At 46.1% G+C, this 18,437-nt stretch overlaps 1 protein-coding gene across 3 annotated transcripts in view; it reads right to left on the reverse strand.

Moving 5' to 3' along the window:
* The window catches only part of UBE2I (ubiquitin conjugating enzyme E2 I), a 154,783-nt gene that overhangs the window by 27,050 nt on the left and 109,296 nt on the right, over window positions 1–18,437 (reverse strand). For all 3 annotated transcript variants that reach the window (XM_086940583.1, XM_086940584.1, XM_086940585.1), the window contains 2 exons: window positions 2,326–2,402; window positions 2,114–2,197 (listed from right to left, as the gene is read on the reverse strand). In XM_086940583.1, the coding sequence (XP_086796709.1) occupies window positions 2,114–2,197; window positions 2,326–2,391 (150 nt within the window). In that variant the 5' untranslated portion in view covers window positions 2,392–2,402. The remainder of the gene's footprint in view (window positions 1–2,113; window positions 2,198–2,325; window positions 2,403–18,437) is intronic.

The following is an 18,437-nucleotide window of genomic DNA, read 5'->3' on the forward strand; positions in this document are numbered from 1 at the left end:
CGCAGCTTTAGAAGTGGAACTGTGGCATTTGCTCCCTTCCGAAATGGATCCAAATAAGGAGCAGGGTTCGCTCTTGTTCCCTTCCGAAATGGATCCAAATATTGGAGTCAGGCCCAAAGCGAGAGATATGTGCTTACTAAGGAACACGTGCTTACAGTGGCCAGTTCTCTAATGTATGGCATTAAAACAGACCCTGTGTACATAACATGGACGCTAAAAACATGGATTGACTTGCAAACTATGAACGGTAAAAAACGAGCCATGCCAGGTGTTTATGAGGGGCTTTGATGGAGTGCACAGACGCCAAGCCGAATGCCAAACAAAGTGCCTGTCAGTGGGTTGGCCTCTCTGCAGAGCACACGGAACAAGGTTTGTGTATTCCATTTGCAACTGAAATTCTGTGGAAAGGTGTGTGAAGGGGGTACACGGATGTCAAAATATGTGAAAGACAAAAGTAAGAGAAATTAAAGTGCTTAAATTTGAGGGAGTGCAGTGCAAGTTAGGGGCGGTGAAGTGACAGATGCGAGGAGGGGCATGTGGGGAAGAGTGAAAAGAGGTTGCTGAAGAGGAAAGAGGGGGTTGAAGATGTGCAGATGCACAAGATATGCAGAAACAAAGAGGATACATATCTAACAAAGCATACACAATTGAAGGCCAGAACTCCTTCCACAGGCCTCAATGCGGTTTAATTCACAGACTGTTTCAGAATTTAAAGATTTCCAATGTTAATTACTTGTAAGAAAACATTTTTGCTACTCATTTATCTAAACAGCTAACACCCAGTGACGAAGCCAATCATACTGACCGGCTTCTAGGCGTAGGTCAGTTGCTGTGCCACTTATATGGATAAAATTACATCTCAGAGTGAAACCAAAATACCAGTCGGATGGCACACTATGGGAATCACAGAAATTTATTTGACATGTTCCTTTATAGAGAGCACCCCCTTTTTTCACCTCACTTAAAGACCTGTCTGCATATATTTCTATATGACTAGTTACAACTAGCATCCGCAGGAGCTTCGCAAAGTCTGGTTAGAGCATATTTTCAAAGTTAATGCTGCATGTAGTTCAAGACACTAGGCAAGTATACATTTTAAAGGGCTAACGGGGTCATGCAGAACAATCTACACATTACAGTAACTGTTGAACAAATAATGCAAGAAGATATGGGGCAGTTTTTAAAGTGTTTAATATTTCAAGACTATATGCTCCCACTGCTTAATTAGCCTTGCTTTATCGCTACATTCTTTCGCTTTAAAATGCACCATTTGCCAATTTTTTGTTTCATTTTTCTCAGGCGAGTGACTCCCCCTGGACCCCAGGTTTGTCCATAGAACTTCACATCGCTTGCTTTATAAAAATCATGCCCAACGTTTACGCCTCACCACTTTCAAATGTCAACAGAAGCCACTGCTACGGAGGAAAAGGACATTTTGTTCGGAAATTCAATCACACCCATCCTGGATTGGAAAATTAGCAATTAAGAAAACTGCTCAGAACAAGGCGGTGTCCATTTTGAGTCGGGATGAATTCCAACCATGAACAAGGCAGAGCAGGAGAGGCACACCATCTCCACTGCAGTCCTGCAGACCATAGCCACCCGCCCCCAAAACCAGAAGACAGGGACACCCAACACCTTGTGGATAAATAAGAGGAAGCATGTTGCAAATAAGAGGTTTCCATCACAAGAAGCAGGAAATACAGAAGAGGCCAAAGCTGCAACAACTGTAGGGACAACGGCAGTGACCAGAGGCACCACAGCAGGAGCAACAGCTGCCACATGGCAGCTGCTTTGGTTATCCATATCGGTTGGAGCAAGGACAAGAGATTTTCACGGTCATAGTGGTTACTGCTGTAAATATAAACCAACACCAGTGGAAGGGGCTGCGTTTGCGTGATGGAAGGTCTGTGGAGCAATCGTGTACAAAACCTACTTTAATCCGCCTCACCAATTCAAAAACACACAAGACGTTAACGGCTGAAGCAAACAGGAAGAGCCCCCTCTTTATATATTTCTTTGCCATCACGAGACATGGCTTACTGCTAATGCGATCTCTAGTCAGACCAAACAACCTGGTATTTAATGGTGGGCATGCTAGTTTAAAACTTACCCCCTTCTTTCCTGGAATTGCACACTCCCAGTTCATCAGATTCATTGTGCCATCTGGATTTTTCGTTGGTACTGCAACAAATCCCTATTTTAAAACAATATATTAGAACTAGACCGGATTCAAATTGAGACCATTAAATACTAATAAATAAATAAAACGTTCTGGAAAATGGTGACTCAAATGTGTTTCAAGTCAAGTATTGTTCTACTTACAAACGGATGATCTTTTCTCCACGCTTTCCTCTCCTGTGCCAGTCTGCTCAGGGCTATGCCAGACATATTCAAACTATCTGTAAAATTAAAGCTTGTGTCAAGTTAATTATATTAAACAATCCTGATGTTGCAATATTTTATTCAGCTCCCTCCAGGACGATTAGATTTGTCAAAACGCAGCTCTGAAGATTGCACAGAAAAGAGGCCACGTCTGCATTCTTGTCCAATAGCCCCATCTAGTGTTCATATTAAGGCGAACAAGCCATGGGAAAAAGGAACTACCAGCCATTTGAAGGAAGCTCCAGTAAGTACATACAAGAAAGATGGACTAAAGAACCGGGTGCATACATGCATGTAAAAAACCAAAAAGCAACTTCTTTCATTCGTTTTGCTGATATGAAGGTGCAGACCACTTTTCCTTTGCAGGTAATTTGTCATCTACTACTCGGACAGGAGAGGGGCATTTCATTCCTAACCTTGCGAGAAAAGCTAGCAGAGAGAGCATAGCACAGATCACTTTCAAGTGACTAACGACTGGAAAGCCACCCTGAACAATTACGCGCTTCCGTTGTACAGCAAAGCTCCAGTTTGCAAAACCAAAAGTACCCAACACTACCTTGTGAGGTGTGCTGCATCCTTCTTAAAGATCCTGCGAATGGTCGTCCCAACCATAGCCTAACAGTGCAGAAAATCTTCAGAGGTACGACTCTGACCGGAGCCAATGCCTTCAGAAGGACCACGACTCTCCACGAGCTGGAAAAAGAACACCACCGACCAGCTCACCACATCACTGAGCCAGAACCCTCCCGCCAGCTCAACGGACCCCAACCAAGCAGCCAACAACCTCACACAGTGATCACCAACTGCGCTGACCAACTCGCACCGCTGAAAAACCATCCCAGCAGGCCCGGCAGCAAGAAAGCCTCCTGGTTCAACGACAACCTCAAGAACTCCAAGAAGAACTGCCGTACCCTCGAGAAAGCTTGGCGAAAAAACCCAACTACAGACAACCTGACCGCCCTCAAGCACGCCTCCCGCAAAACACCACCAGCTGATCCACACCTCCAAGAAGACAGCATTCAAGGAACGACTTGACAACAACGCACACAACAGCAAGGAACTCTTCAGCATCGTCAAAGAGCTCTCCAACCCCAGCGCCGGAAACAACATCACTCCCTCACAAGACCTCTGCGACTCACTCGCCTTGTTCTTCCACAGCAAGATCGCCGACATACACAACAGCTTCGGCGCACAGACCACACACCCAACCACCGAACCAACGCCCCCCGCACCACCACCCTCCGCGCCTGGACCCAAGTCAGCACCGAAGACACCATCCACACGAACACCATCCACCAAGTCACCAACCGACCCGACCCATGCCCCCACCACGTATTCAACAATCATCGCACCCCAACTCCGGAACATCAACTGTTCCTTCAACACCGCCACCTTCCCGGAGAGCTGGAAGCATGCCGAACTCAGCGCCCTCCTGAAGAAACCATCAGCAGACCCCACCGACCTCCAGAACTACCGCCCCATCTCGCTCCTCCCTTTTCCTGCCAAAGTCATTGAGAAGACAGTCAGACAGCTTGCCGCCTTCCTCGAGACAAACGGATCCCTCGACCACTCGCAGTCTGGCTTCCGAGCCAACCACAGCACCGAGACTGCCCTCATCGCAGCCACTGACGACATCTGAGCCCTGCTCGACAACGGGGGAAACAGCGGCCCTCATCCTCCTGGACCTTTACGCAGCGTTTGATACTGTCTGCCACCTCACCCTAGTGCAGCGCCTCAGCAACATCAGAATCCAAGAGAAGGCACTAGAGTGGATCATCTCGTTCCTCGCCGGAAGAACCCAGAGTCCGCCTCCCCCGTTCAGATCCGAGGCCACCGAAGTCATCTGCGGCGTACCACAAGGATCATCACTCAGCCCCACCCTCTTCAACGTCTACATGAGCACCATCGCACGCCAACACAACCTCAACATCATCTCCTACGCAGACGACACCCAGCTGATCCTCTCCCTCACCAATGACCCAGCCACCGCCAGAACCAACCTACACGAAGGGATGAAAGACGTAGCCGAGGGGATGATGAACAGCCGCCTGAAACTGAACTCAGACAAGACTAAGTACTCATCCTTGGATCATCACCCTCTGCCTGAACGACTCCTGGTGGCCCCCTGCCCTGGGCAGCGCACCCAAACCAACGGACCACGCACGCAACCTGGGCTTCATCCTGGAATCCTCCCTCTCGATGACCAGACAAGTCAACGCCGTCTCATCATGCTTCAACATCCTATGCATGCTCTGAAAGATCTTCCGATGGATCCCCACCGAAACCAGGAAGACGGTCAACCAGGCACTAGTCACCAGCCGTCTGGACTACTGAAACACCCTCTACACCGGAATCACAGCCAAACTACAGAAAAGACTGCAACGCATCCAGAACGCCTCCGCACGACTCATCCTGGGCATCCCCCGACACAGCCACATCTCCGGAAACCTGAGAGAACTGCACTGGCTCCCAGTCAGCAAGAGAATCACTTTCAGACTCCTCACCCACACACAAGGCCCTCCACGACCTGGGCCCCAGGTACCTCAACAACCGCCTGACCTTCTGCACTCCCACCCGCCAGCTACGATCGACCAGCCACGCCCTTGCCGCCGTTCCGCGCATTCGAAGAGCCACCAAGGGAGGAAGATCCTTCTCCTACCTGGCAGCCAAGACTTGGAACTCCCTCCCCATCCACCTCAGTCTGACCCAAGATCACCTCTCCTTCAGGAAGCAACTCAACACCTGGCTGTTGGAGCAGTAGCAGACCCCCCTCCACCAAGCGCCTGGAGACCCTCCGGGTGAGAAGCGTGCTATATAAATATCTTGATTGATTGGAGAACATTCCATCCCTGCTGAGCACAAGGGGAATTAAAATCACACAAACAACTCCCTTCTTGTTTACCCGCCAGTAATCGGACACCAGACTCGGACCTAAAAATTCAGTGTTGCAACCGTTCCAACAATTCACTTTAGAGAAGAATCACTTCCGGGACGAGAACAGTTCCGCTTGCATTCAACATGGTCCCTAAGAACGTTAGGCAAATATGGGCTAAACACATTTTTACATCAATTTCTTCCAAGGTTTAAATACTCTTGGAAGAATACATAAGACCACATGGCAAACTGAGGTTTCTCAAATCCCCTCTAACCATTTACTGAACGAGATGAGGGTAGACATAGAAGGTATTCGCATTCTATTCTCACCATACACATTCTACATCCTATCAGCCAACCTAACAGGGCAGAGCTAGCATGGGGTCATTCACAAAAGCGAAGTTCATAAATTGCCAACTTCTGATCAGGTGTGAGGACGAACAAGAGTAACAGACCGGTCGCCCAGAATATTTAGGCCCTCATTCTTCAAGGAATCGGAGTTGCATGGTTAATCCCACACCTGTAATTATTGGAATTGAACGGGAGGCTTCAATTCCAAGAGGTGGAATTAGCTCAAGATCACAAGTACTTGTATGAAACATTCCTGTGGGGGGTGTAGCTCAAACATGGACCATTTTCAGATTAGCGTAATTTAGAAGGATTCTGATGTAGATTGAAACTCTGAAATCACACTCCTACTACACGACCCTTCACCCCCAGTATCGGATAGTAACGCCATTAACTGTTGAATCTGGATTTTCTTCCAAGTCAGAATCAGGGTTTAAAACTAACCAGGGTTTATGCATTTTTAGCAAGAACAGATTTCAAAAATGTAGGTGGTGACCGATTCATGGATAGAAGAAACCTAGCCAACAAACATAACATCTACGGTCCTAGCAGTTATGCTGGACAGCTCTCATAATTACCTATAGTAAAAATACAAAGTTTGAAAGCGCCCATAAACTAGAGCGATTTGGATTTTTAAAGCTGGCTGTTGGGCAAATCTGGATTAAACTATGCTGTAGACCAGAAGCCTGGATGCCTATAATTAAGGCTCACAGATTTCAGTTTTTACAGATAAATGCACGAGATGAAAATAGTTAAAAAACAAAAATGAAATTCCTTAAATAACTGCATAACAGCATGTTTATGCTAAAATGTTGATGTATTGTACTATATATATATATATATATATATATATATATATATATATATATATATATATATATATATATATATATATATATATATATATATATATATGCAACCCAGTGGTAAAACCCGACAGGCAGAAAAGTAACCGCACACGTTTCGAAGTTTAACAAATAAGGACACAAAAGTTACCACTTAATTTATTAAAAAACAAATATGGATTAAAATTGATAAAAACATCTCAAAAATAAATATGGATATAAACAGTCCGAAACGTTAAACAAATTCCATGAAACCAGGATACACCTATAATCTGTTTGCCGATCTGAACTACAAACTCCTCCCCCCCCCCCCCCCCAATCTTTCCTGCACTCCACCGAAACTGCTATCCTGGTTAACTCTCCTCCTCTTCATAAACATGGATCTTTGCTGCTTTCCCAATGGTCCATCGCCTTGTTTTGTTATTGCTTTTTTTTGATTCTCACTTGCTGCACCTTTTGGGATCTTTGCAGCTATCTGGCTACTCCTCTAGCGTGGGGTTTTTGGGGCTCCCCAGGACTGGTCCTCCGCACTCTTTTTCTACGTTCGCACTAGTTCCCAATCAACTTGTCATAACTGCTATGAGAGAATCTGACTGACCACTGTTCAAACAGATTCTTCATCCCAGGCCCTCGTTTTTAGGTCGAGCATTCGAGAACTCTTTTGTATACTTTAGTATATACTTTTTTGTACTTTGTGGGCTCTGGAGATCAGCCCTAGGACTGGTCTGCTTCAGTTTAGGGACTTTATTTCCGTTCAACTGCCTCTATTTAACTTTTTTTTTTTATAGAAAACGACCAACAGAGGTCAGTAAAATACCAGAATCACTTTAGCATTCTCTTGATTCCAGTCCATAGAAATAGTAATCCACGAGCACCTGTAGACACTTTCTTCAAATCTTGTCATTTCAGTGATATGACTACGAAGGCCCTGATTTTATATTAAAAATAGAGCTTTGGACTATACCATTTACAGCTGAAAGGCAATATTTCTCTCCATGCGTTCCCATACCTGGCGTGTCACGCAGTTTGGTGCTTACTTTTCCTCCATGTTAAAGAACAGTAGATATTTCAGCACCCAGGCTAATGTGCTGCATAGCTAAATACATATAAGGTCTCAAAGGCGAGTCAGAGTGCATTGCAAATGCTTGTTGCACTTGTCCTCCATCGTCTCCAGACGACTAGTCTATTCTCTCATACACCTGTCTTTGCTCTTCTTTTCCCTATTCACAACAGCACATCTTTCTCCAGCTCCTGCTCTGCCCAGTGGCTTCAATTTATTGTTAATTTCAATGGCTGCCTTTACTCAATTACTCTCAAATGAATACATGAAGTTCATCCTCATACATCCTCTTCTACTTTCCATGCTAGAATCTAGGTGTTATATTAGTATTCATAACTGGTGAAATATCAGGAAACACCCAGCATTTTAAAATCGAGGCCTAGTAAGGATGTTTGGGAGTAAACGAATTTGACCATCTTATTACGAAAAGTGCGGACTTCACTTGTCGGTTCCCTAATGTTGCAATGCTGTAGAAGTGCAACTGCAAAATGGCAATAAAAAAAAAAAAAGATTAAAAAGGCCCATTTTGGGTGGGGGGGGGGGCCTAGCCTGCAGCCGCGATGGCCGCCTAGACTCTCGGCTCCGCCGACCTTCGCGCTTTCCTCCATCATCCTGCACTTTATCCTGCATTTCAATCCAGCGAGTTAACTGGGGAAACGATCCTGAATACAATGGTGTGTTTCCCGGCTCATTCCGAGCGATATCGGTGGTGAAGCGTTCTTGCTTCTTCCCCGGCCCTTCGCGGCAGTGAGACCGGGTCTTTGTCTGTGGGGGACGGCCGGACACGGCCACAACAACAGCGGCCATCGCAGAGGAGGCGGAGTCGATCGGCCGGTGAGAGACTGTCGCGCTGTGCCTCTCGCTGCAACGCTTCATTCCGCTCAGCGATTTTGCACGCCTGGATACATTGTGCCTGCGGACAATACATTGTATCCTTACCCGGCTTGGAAGTGGCCTGAACAGTCTTTGTTACTCCGGCCCTGTAACGGACACCATTTTATGCATCGCGCATTCAGCACCTGAAAGTGGAGTCCTCAGATCGCGATGGGGGGTCCGGATGCTTGCTGAAATCGTATCAGCTGGTACCGCAATGCAATCAGTTGCCCCCATGTCTCTGGCCCAGCTGTGCTTAGCGGATCATCGGCGGAGTGGTTTGTGGTCGACGAGTGAAAATGGCGACCGGCTTCCAGAACTGCTACACGTCCGTGAGCCTTGGGTGAAGGACACCGCTGCATCCTCTCTTCCTGGGGCACCGCTGGGGATCTGTGATGTTTTGGGCGCTCTGGAGACTGTAAGAGCTGCTTTTCATGATAATGCCCGAGATCTGGGGAGCCGGCTCGACGTTATTTCTCCTGTTGGCCGTGGTTGCCGTAAACAATAAGAGGTGTACAGAGTTCCCCCAGGAGAGCTCTAGAAAATTAGCTCAACCAGTAATTCTCTCTCACTCAATCTAGACAAAGGGTGAAGTGAGGGTCTCAAGTGTGCGGTGTAGACCCATATTCCAGAATGTAAAGGTACCTCACACAGGCTACCGACAGGACTACAGCTGTAGCCCCAGTCGATAGTCGTCCAGCCTCATCATCGGTACCCTGCTCCTTCGGCAGGCTGGCGGTGCAATGCCCGTCGGGCAGCGATGGAAGCTGCACTTTTGATGGAGATCTTTTATTCTGGGCCAGCGGGTGTGTGTGTGTGTGAGGGGCCTAAGGGAGTGTAATCGTGAGCGTGGTAGTGAAGTTAAAAGAAGTCAGGGAAGTCCTGTTGGTGAATGTTTTAATAGTCAGGCTTCCTGCTTCAGTAAAAAGGTACAGGGGTACTAAGGGGTGGTAAGTAATGGAACCAACCCTTACTCGACCCTTAAAGTGCAAGAAATGGTCAACATGTTTCACGCCCTAAGGGCGATTCATCAGGACCTGGGTGCTCATAAATTACTCGGGTCCTTCTAAGTTTTGCAGGACACCAATATACGACCTGAGGCAGTGTCGTATCGTAATGGTTCCACAGAGGGGGCCTCCTGGGAACTGAAAAAGAATAAAGAGAGACAACAGTATAGACACGGATAATGGCACCTTTACTTTAACTTACTAGTGACATATTATCTGTGTTTGTGTGCATGATATCCAAAACATGCGTGCCCAGTGAATGGCTCTGCCCAAACATTGACAGCATCAAGTGTTATCGTGGGAAAGAGAGAGAGTCAGAATTCAATTAAATCAGATGAGTGCGTAGAAGGTGCTCGCACTAAACAATGGTGGCGTGCTAGTTTGTTATGACTGGTGTGCTTTAAACCATGTCGTCAAATCAACACTGCCGCCGTGGTTGCCCCCAAGTGCTGCACACTGCGCCACACTCTACACCAGACCACAGTGAACTACCTACCCAGGTGCATATGGAGGCGTTGGCTGATCACGCTTCTGATTCTGCTGAAGTGCTGACCGCAGTGGCTCGGAAGAGGTCTGGTGTTCGTGGTTTCATGCAATGGTTGGTGCATCGTCCCCGGACGCCATGTTTGCCATCTCCTTTGTGTTCTAGTGGCGTGACTCTTCATCCCTTCCTGGAGCTGGTGTTATCGCTCTGGCCTGCTGCTTCCAAAGGATTGTTGCTTTGCTTTGATCCTTTTTGTATCATTCTCAGACACGCAGCAGTGTTTTTCGTAGACTTTTGTGGACGACACCCCATTCTGTGTTGGCCATCCCGGGCGCCTCTATCATCCATGGCGCCGGCCGGACTGTTGGACTCCATCGACCAACTTGATCGCAGGGGGCTAGGTTAAGGGCGTTTCTTGGATCGTTACTGCTTATATTGCTGGGACTAGGTGGGATAAGCGGGACATTGATTGAATCGACCGTTGGTATCATATCGGTTGCGGGGTCCGGGGGTTGGGCGGCCGGGACTATATTTGTTGATGGTCTTCCTCCTCCACTGCTCTTTATATCTTCTTTTTTCCTTTCCTTTTTCCCTTCTCTGAATCTATATTTCGGGACTCTGTTTTTGGGCGACAGGCACTCTGCTAGGGGGGGGTAGGCCGTAGCCTCTGTATGCGTGCGGGGTGGGGGGTTTGGGGGTGGCTTTTCTGTTTCGTTTTAGTTCTATGGGCCTTATTTCTCGCTTTTCTTTCTTGATTCTGCTTACTTTTTCCTTCTTCTTTTGGGTCAGTTTGGTGGCTAGGTGTAGCGCTGCTTATTGTGTGTGTTGTTAGTCTCACCACTAACATTAGTCAAGGTGTTCCACGATCATGGGGCGGGTACTGACCAGTATGTATTGTAATGTTTGTTATTATCCTTAAGTGTTTTTCTGATGATCCTCTGATTACCGCTTAGTTTGTTGCTAATCTGCTGGGATCATTACCCGCCATGTGTTTTCGGTGGAGTGAATGCGTCTGATCCTTCTTACCTAAAACTTTAAAAAAAAATTAACCTCATTTATCCTGTACTCCGTGGTCCCCCTTTTCCCGTATGTGATGTTTCGGACAATTGCTGCTTCTCGTCTCTGGGACTGCTGAGCTGTTTTGATCTTGCCTATTGTGCTACCATTTGATTTCGAGGCCGGCCAGAATGGTTGTGGGCCCGTACCTGTAAGCTTATGTCGCACAATAAAGGTTTCCAAAAATTTAAAATAAAAATAAAAAAAGGCCCATTTTTACCATGAACCCCTTTTATACAGCCTGCAAAAACATCGTAAGAAGGCTCAACACATCTTACAAATTTGTGGTTTGTTTTGAGGAGAAATGCAAGCCTACGGGTAACAAACACAAGGAAAATAAAAGGCCCGATTGTAACATAACACACAAACAGATGCATGCTTGCCATGTCTCCATGAAACCAGACTCTTTCGGAGCCCCGTTTTTCCCCATTCCACAAGTGAGGAACAGAAAAAACAGTGCATCTGATCAGGTCTGCTTTCTTCACTACTAGCAGGCTTAATTTGCTAGAAACGGCTAGAGGGCTTTCCATGACCTGCAGCTTTCCACAGGTCGCCGCAGCCTCGCCCCCCCCCCCCCTCCGCCGATCCCCCCCGTCTGTAACTAAAACTTAGGAGATGAATTTGTTCATGAATAGTCTTTTTACTTCCTTTTTGAAAGCAGTAAAGGAAAATCCCAAGTACAAGAGGAGGTAAAGAGTTCCAGATCCTAGGTGCAAACCCTGAGCAAGCTCTACAACCTGTTCTCTTCTTATAGAAGGAGAGGCTTCAGAAGGAAAGTGCTCGCACTTCGTAGTTGTCTGCATCCTCCAGACATTTCAAGCTTTAGCGCCAAGTAACTGGGTGTATTGCTTTGTGTGTCATACACGCCACTTTAAGGTGTATTCTTGCCTTGTAAGGCAACCAGTTTAGTGCTTTCAAGGTTGGTGATATGTGACTGTTTCCTTTGGTTCCAGAAACCAGTCTAGTGAACTACATGTCGGCTGAAGAAATCACAGCTCCTGTGGGTGTGACATCTTCAGTCTGGCAAAGAACCTAAATGCCCTCTCCCTTGTGACAAGGAGGGCGTCCCAGATTGCCTCGGGGGTCCCCGATTGACACTCAGACCTGAAGCTCAGGCCCCGAGGCAATCACCAACACCTCGTCAGAGTGAGCTGGGGTCAGCAGGCTCACAGACTCATCCCACTCCGATGAGGTACTTCTGCCTTCCCTCATTGGTCGACCTTAAGTCAACCAATGAGGGAAGGCAGCAGACCCAACACTTCTGGGATCTCCGAGGCAGTGCTGCACAGGTAAGTCAGATATTTTTAATTTATTCATAATTCTTTGGGAGTGAGTGTATGCAAGTGTGCCACCCGCTCCCCGGCAAAAGCACAGGCTGCCACTGGGTGTGGTTGTTTTCATAGCCTAGATTCAGGGGTTGCAGCCAGGTATTCCTTAACCAGTTGTGGTATTGCTAGGGAGTGCCTTCCATCTGAGACAGAGTGCAGTGTTAATTAAAAACCGTCTCTTACAGCAGCTTCACAACAGTGACACACTCCATATATGCAAATCACAAACTAAACACTTACACAAGCCACACACATTTTTTTACCAGGCCTCTGCCCCCCTTTCCTTGCTCAGACTCCAACCAAGTCATGTTTGCTGAACCCTACCACGTATAGTCCCTCTCTCTCCTGGAGCCTCTCTTCCCCTCACGCAGACCAGACCTCTCTATGGCAGTGGTGGCTCCTCCACTAAGGCAGAGGATCGTCACCTCACTGCCTAAAGGGAAAAATAAAAATGATAACTTATCGTTATTATCATTTTATTTTCCCTACGGCAGTCAGTAGTAGGGCAGGGCTGGCCTGAGCAGGGGGAGGAGTGGGGTGCACTCACCAAGTGTGCATGAACTGTTTGGCCGTTCATGCACACTTTGCATGCACCTACCAGGCTGCATTACACAGCCTGGTAAGGAACATGCACAGGCTTCCTGTTACAGTCTAAACGCCGATCCACGGCGCTTAGACCAATCACAACACTGCATTGCAGCATTTGGATTGGCTATGAGGAGCCTGCCTGCCCGGGTGCTTCCTGTTGCTGACCGGGACAGAAAGATGAAGAGGAGGGAGGAGAGGCGGTGACCAGCCGTTAAAGGAAAGTCTTTTTTTAAATTCTTGCTGTATCCTACCCAACTCCCAAAGGGCAGGTTTTCTTCGATATACTCTATTTTTGTCTAACTACGTAACTGTCAGGAGGCTAAACCTAGCCCCTACCCCTGCCTCCCTCTCTACTTTGGCAACACACTAGATTCCCAGCCAACCTGGCCGACTTAAAACACCTATCCTGGAGGGGTCCACCAATATAAGAAATCTGTTTAGCATCACACAAGTAATCAATGACATTGGCACTACTCATTTGACCTACATGCCATTGCCTCTACTATTAGGTTACATTGCTGATGTTCCTCACTCTACTAGAAGACTGATGACACTGTTGATTGTGCTGGCAGAATCGCCAAAGGGTCTCACTCCTAAAGTACGAGATGGGCTTACGGTTGCAGTCTACTATAACAAAAAGGCGGAATCTATGCTATGTTACAACTCCCCCTCCTACAGAGAGCTAGGCCTCTGGGCATTTGCTGCCGTTTAAGAATATTGAGTGTTGTGTGTGTGTGGTATGGGCCAGAGAATAACCACCTTTACAGCTCGAAATCTGACAGTTTTGCGATGGGCTCTCCTAGACAATGCCCGATTGATCTACTTGATGTACTAACTTTAATGTCCCTTTCATCACCAGTCACTCTAAACTCTACTTAATTCACTGTGGTTAATACATTTAGATCTTTTAGCATGTTGACAATGCAACTATATTAGGTGCAGTGGTCTGGTGCATTTGTAAATTGTACGTCTATAAATACAAGACTTGTATCAAATTTGATTTTAGTTTCAACATCTTACAAAAATCCTAATAAAACAGAATATAAATAAAATGTTTCTTTTTAGGTAATCACCAGACATACTGTATTCAATGAACAGGGTGGGGGTTAGTCAGCCCCCTTCAAATGTGAGAGGAAACCGCAAAATATCTGCAGTGGTGAATACCAGATTGCTTCATTCATTCCGCTTGGCTATTGGCTTGAGACATCACATCAATGCTCAGCGTAGTATTATAGTTTCAGGATCAGGCTACTGGACATTTACATTTATCGTTCCAACTCCATTGGAATGCAAGAGGGACTATTTTAGATATCAAAAGTACCCTCAATCACCACATTCATTTAGCTCACACACACATTTTATACATAATCATTCTTGGATTGTAAACACTGTCAGACGTCCATCCCCCTATTAAATAAAAGGGTGGGTAGTGATAATCCCAACCAGACAAAGCAAACGTTTACTATAGCCCTCATTAATGTGCGCTCATTAGCCAAACATAGGCAAGAAACAGCCGATGTACTCACAGACAGGAACATAGACATAATGTTCCTGACGGAGACTTGGTTGGATAAAGCTTCTGACCCAGACCTCGTGATAGCCGTTCCACAAGGATTTAAATGCTATAGACTGGACAGAACTGGTAAAAGAGGAGGTGGGATTGCCATAATTGCTCGTGACTTTTTCAAAATTCGTACTACAGCAATTCCTTCTACAACATGCGAGGCGCTTCAATTTGATATCTATCTGTCCCCCTCATACAACTTTAAAGGCGTACTATTATATAGACGACCAGAAATCCGGTCGGGATTCCTCACAGAAATTCTCACCATTCTAGAAACCTCAGTTACTGATAAATCTGTAACACTGTTAGGTGATTTCAATTTCCATTTGGACTGTAGTGAAGACAAAGACACTAGATCGTTGAAATCCGAAATGGAGGTTTTTGGTCTATCGCAGTTGGTGAAAGGACCTACTCATACTGCAGGCCATACCCTAGATGGTATCTTTACTAATTTGAAAAATATGCCAGTGACCTATGTCTTGCCAATGACTTGGTCCGACCACCACCTGGTACTGGCTACAATACAAATTAATAAAACATCTACCGCCACAACATCCTCCCCCAAACGAGAATCGTTCAAGGTCTGGAAAGACATCAATATTCCCAGTCTCAAGGAGGCGTTACATAATTCAACACCCATTTGGGCTACCGACCCAGAAACTGCTATTGAGCAATACCACACATGGGTGGGCCAGGCTGCTAATAAACTGGTACCAGTTAAAACAATGTCCAGGAATAGAAGCTCCCCTTCAGCACCATGATACACCGAGGAGCTTAAAAAACTAAAACAGCAATGCAGAAACAAAGAAAGAAACTGGAGGAAAAAGTATGATAATGAAAATAGGAAAGCGTATAAGGAATTGTTAACCCAATATAAACTTTTGATCACAGAGACAAAAAAAAGTACTACACTGAGCAAATCGAAAGCGCTAAAAACTCGAATAAAAAGCTCTTTGAAATAACCAAACATCTCGCGGGATGTGTCCCAGACCTTAACCCCCCTTGCTCACAAAATTTCTGTGATTCACTGGCATCCTTCTTTTTCACCAAGGTGAATGACATTTTTTCAGCATTCAACCTAGGTGATAACCAATGCATTGAAAAAATAAATATACCATCTTCAAGCAATAATTTTTCTTGCTTTGCAGAGGTTACTGAAGATCAAATCCAGGACATTATTAAAACTATTAAATCTGGATCAGCTCTGGATCCCTGTCCTCTGAATACCCTTCGTTCACTAATGGACACCGTCATTCCAGTTATCACCCAAATAAGCAATCTAATGTTTCGCACAGGCATCTTCCCTAACCACTTAAAAAAGACTTTACTTAAACCCCTCCTGAAAAAACCCGGCTTAGCTAAAGCTGAACTGAAAAATTACAGGCCCATAGCGAACTTACCCTTTCTTGCCAAGATAGTCGAGAAAGCCATGAACACCCAACTTGCGGAATTCATCGAGCAATATCATCTGCTCGACGAAACACAATTTGGATTCCGCAAGTTTCATGGAACGGAAACAGCGCTCATTAAAGCGGCGGATGATATCCGATTAATCAGAGACCAAGGTGGCACAGCACTATTGGTGCTTCTAGATTTATCGGCTGCTTTCGACACGGTTGACCATAAGATCTTAGTCAACCGTGTCGAAAAGATGGGCGTGCAAGGCCTAGCAAAAGATCTATTGGCGTCTTTTCTGGCAGAGAGATCCCAGGCAGTAGGCGGATGATATCCAATTAATCAGAGACTAAGGTGGCACAGCACTATTGGTGCTACTAGATTTATCGGCTGCTTTCGACACGGTTGACCATAAGATCTTAGTCAACCGTGTCGAAAAGATGGGCGTGCACGGCCTAGCAAAAGATCTATTGGCGTCTTTTCTGGCAGAGAGATCCCAGGCAGTTATACTGGGCCAGTTTGAATCTGCTGAGTTATCACTGCCATGTGGGGTACCTCAAGGTTCATCCCTTAGTCCGACACTATTTAATATATATGTGTCGGACCTCGCAAAAACCATCAAAGCGCATGGGATGAACCTTACCTCATATGCAGATGATACACAGCTGATACTGGCTGTTAGAAATGATGGGGAAACAGTTTGCGGGAAAGTTTCAAAACAGGTATGCTGGCCATTGGAAAATGGATGTCAGCAAACTGTCTGAAATTAAATTCCGATAAAACCGAGGTGGTCACTTTTGGCCATCTCAGCCCTAGCTGGTCCCCAGCTTGGTGGCCATCTTCCTTTGGAGCTGTACCCAAACCGGTCACGAAAGTGAGAAATTTGGGTGTCATCTTTGATGACAATCTAAATTTCATGGCTCATGCCAATCAGACGGCCTCCACTGCCTTCTATAAGTTACGACTGGTCAGGAAGATTCTTCCTTTTCTTCCCAAAAATGTGGGCAAGACATTGGTCAGCGCTCTGGTCCTCAGCATTGGATTACTGCAATGGCTTGTTCGCTAATGCTCAAGTCAGGATTATCAAGAAAATGCAGACAATCTAAAATGCAGCAGCCAGACTTCTCCTTAACATCCCTAAATTCAAGCCAATAGCTGAGAACTTAAGGAGTCTCCATTGGCTTCCTGTTAGGAATAGAATGAAATTTAAAACACCGTGCATCGTTTACAAGTCACTACACCATCAAGCGCCTCAATTTTTGAGCAACCATCTTGTCCCATACATTCCCACTCGAACGCTACGATCAGCAAGACAGAATGACCTGGTAGTGCCACGTACTAGGCTGGTCAACTGGGGAGACAGACGTTTCCTAGTTGTCGCCCCAAAACTATGGAACACACTCCCGCAAACCATAAGATCCAGCCCAAATCTCATGTCCTTTAGGAAGAAACTGAAGACATGGTTATTTGTAAGCAAGGGCGGAAAATCCATTTCGCTCGCGGATTTTCGGTAAATTCGCAATCCGCGAGATTCGCGAATCTCCCGCAAAATCCACGAGCAGCGGATTTTATGGCTTGCTCGCACTGTTCGCGTGAGTTCGCGGCTTCCCAGTACAACTTCGCGCCCCGCGAATAAGCGCAAAATTGCAGAAATACGATCTGAGCAAAACTGAAACTACTTACCAGGTTCAAAAGTTCAGGCTCATCATTAGTAGCCATTTCCTGTAGTGCTTCCTGAGGGGCCCCTCCAGAGTTCAGTTGCCAGTTGCAACTATTATGTGACCCTGCTCTGAACCTCAGAATAGTTACACATATGCCACAAAGGTCCTGAATTACAGCTAAGGGAGACAAGCAGGAGCCAGGCTGGAAGTTCAAATCCATTAATCAGCCCCTAATTCATTATGGTCAGTTGGGGCAGGGCAGGTGTTGTAACTAATTTTGCAACAATGAAAGCACTTAGCAAGTGCAAAAGATCACTAATCAGGAAGCACTAAGGAAGCAGGTGCCAGCAAAAAAAATATTCTGTGACACATTAATCAGCCCCAAATTAATTCAGGTCACTTGAGGCAGGGAAGGTGTGCTTGCTTTGCCACAATAATGTACACTGACTGGACAACCAGAGGGTGCTGTGATGAAACAGAGGGTGGCATGGGTGGGCCCGAGGGTGGCATGAGTAGTCAGAGAGTGGCAGTGGTGAAGAAGAGTGTCCCAAACAAGCTGGACACGTAGAAACAACAAGTTCGCGAAACTTGCGACCCGACAGGTAAGTTCGCGTTTGCGAAATTGTACAAAACCCTCGCGAACTGGCAGAAACCCGCGCGAACACAAAAAAAAATCCGCAAATTCGCGGATTTTGCGAATTGCAAGTTCGCAAATCCGCAAAATTCGCGAACGCGAGATTCGCAAAATTCGCCCATGCTTAGTTATTTGACCTCTGAAAAATTCATAAGATCATTCAGGAGAGTAACAGAAGTACAGCGCCGAGACGCCTGCGGGCAATTGTTCGCGCTGCTTAAATGTTAAAAATAAATAAATTTCTGCTCCCCTCCCATAGCACAATCTGTTAAAAATAGTTTTGTCAGCACAAAAATGCGAACCCGACTTATGATGGCGGACCCACCGGCAAATCT

This window comes from Lissotriton vulgaris, chromosome 10 (assembly GCF_964263255.1).
Source record: "Lissotriton vulgaris chromosome 10, aLisVul1.2, whole genome shotgun sequence".
NCBI classification, from domain to species: Eukaryota; Metazoa; Chordata; class Amphibia; order Caudata; family Salamandridae; genus Lissotriton; species Lissotriton vulgaris.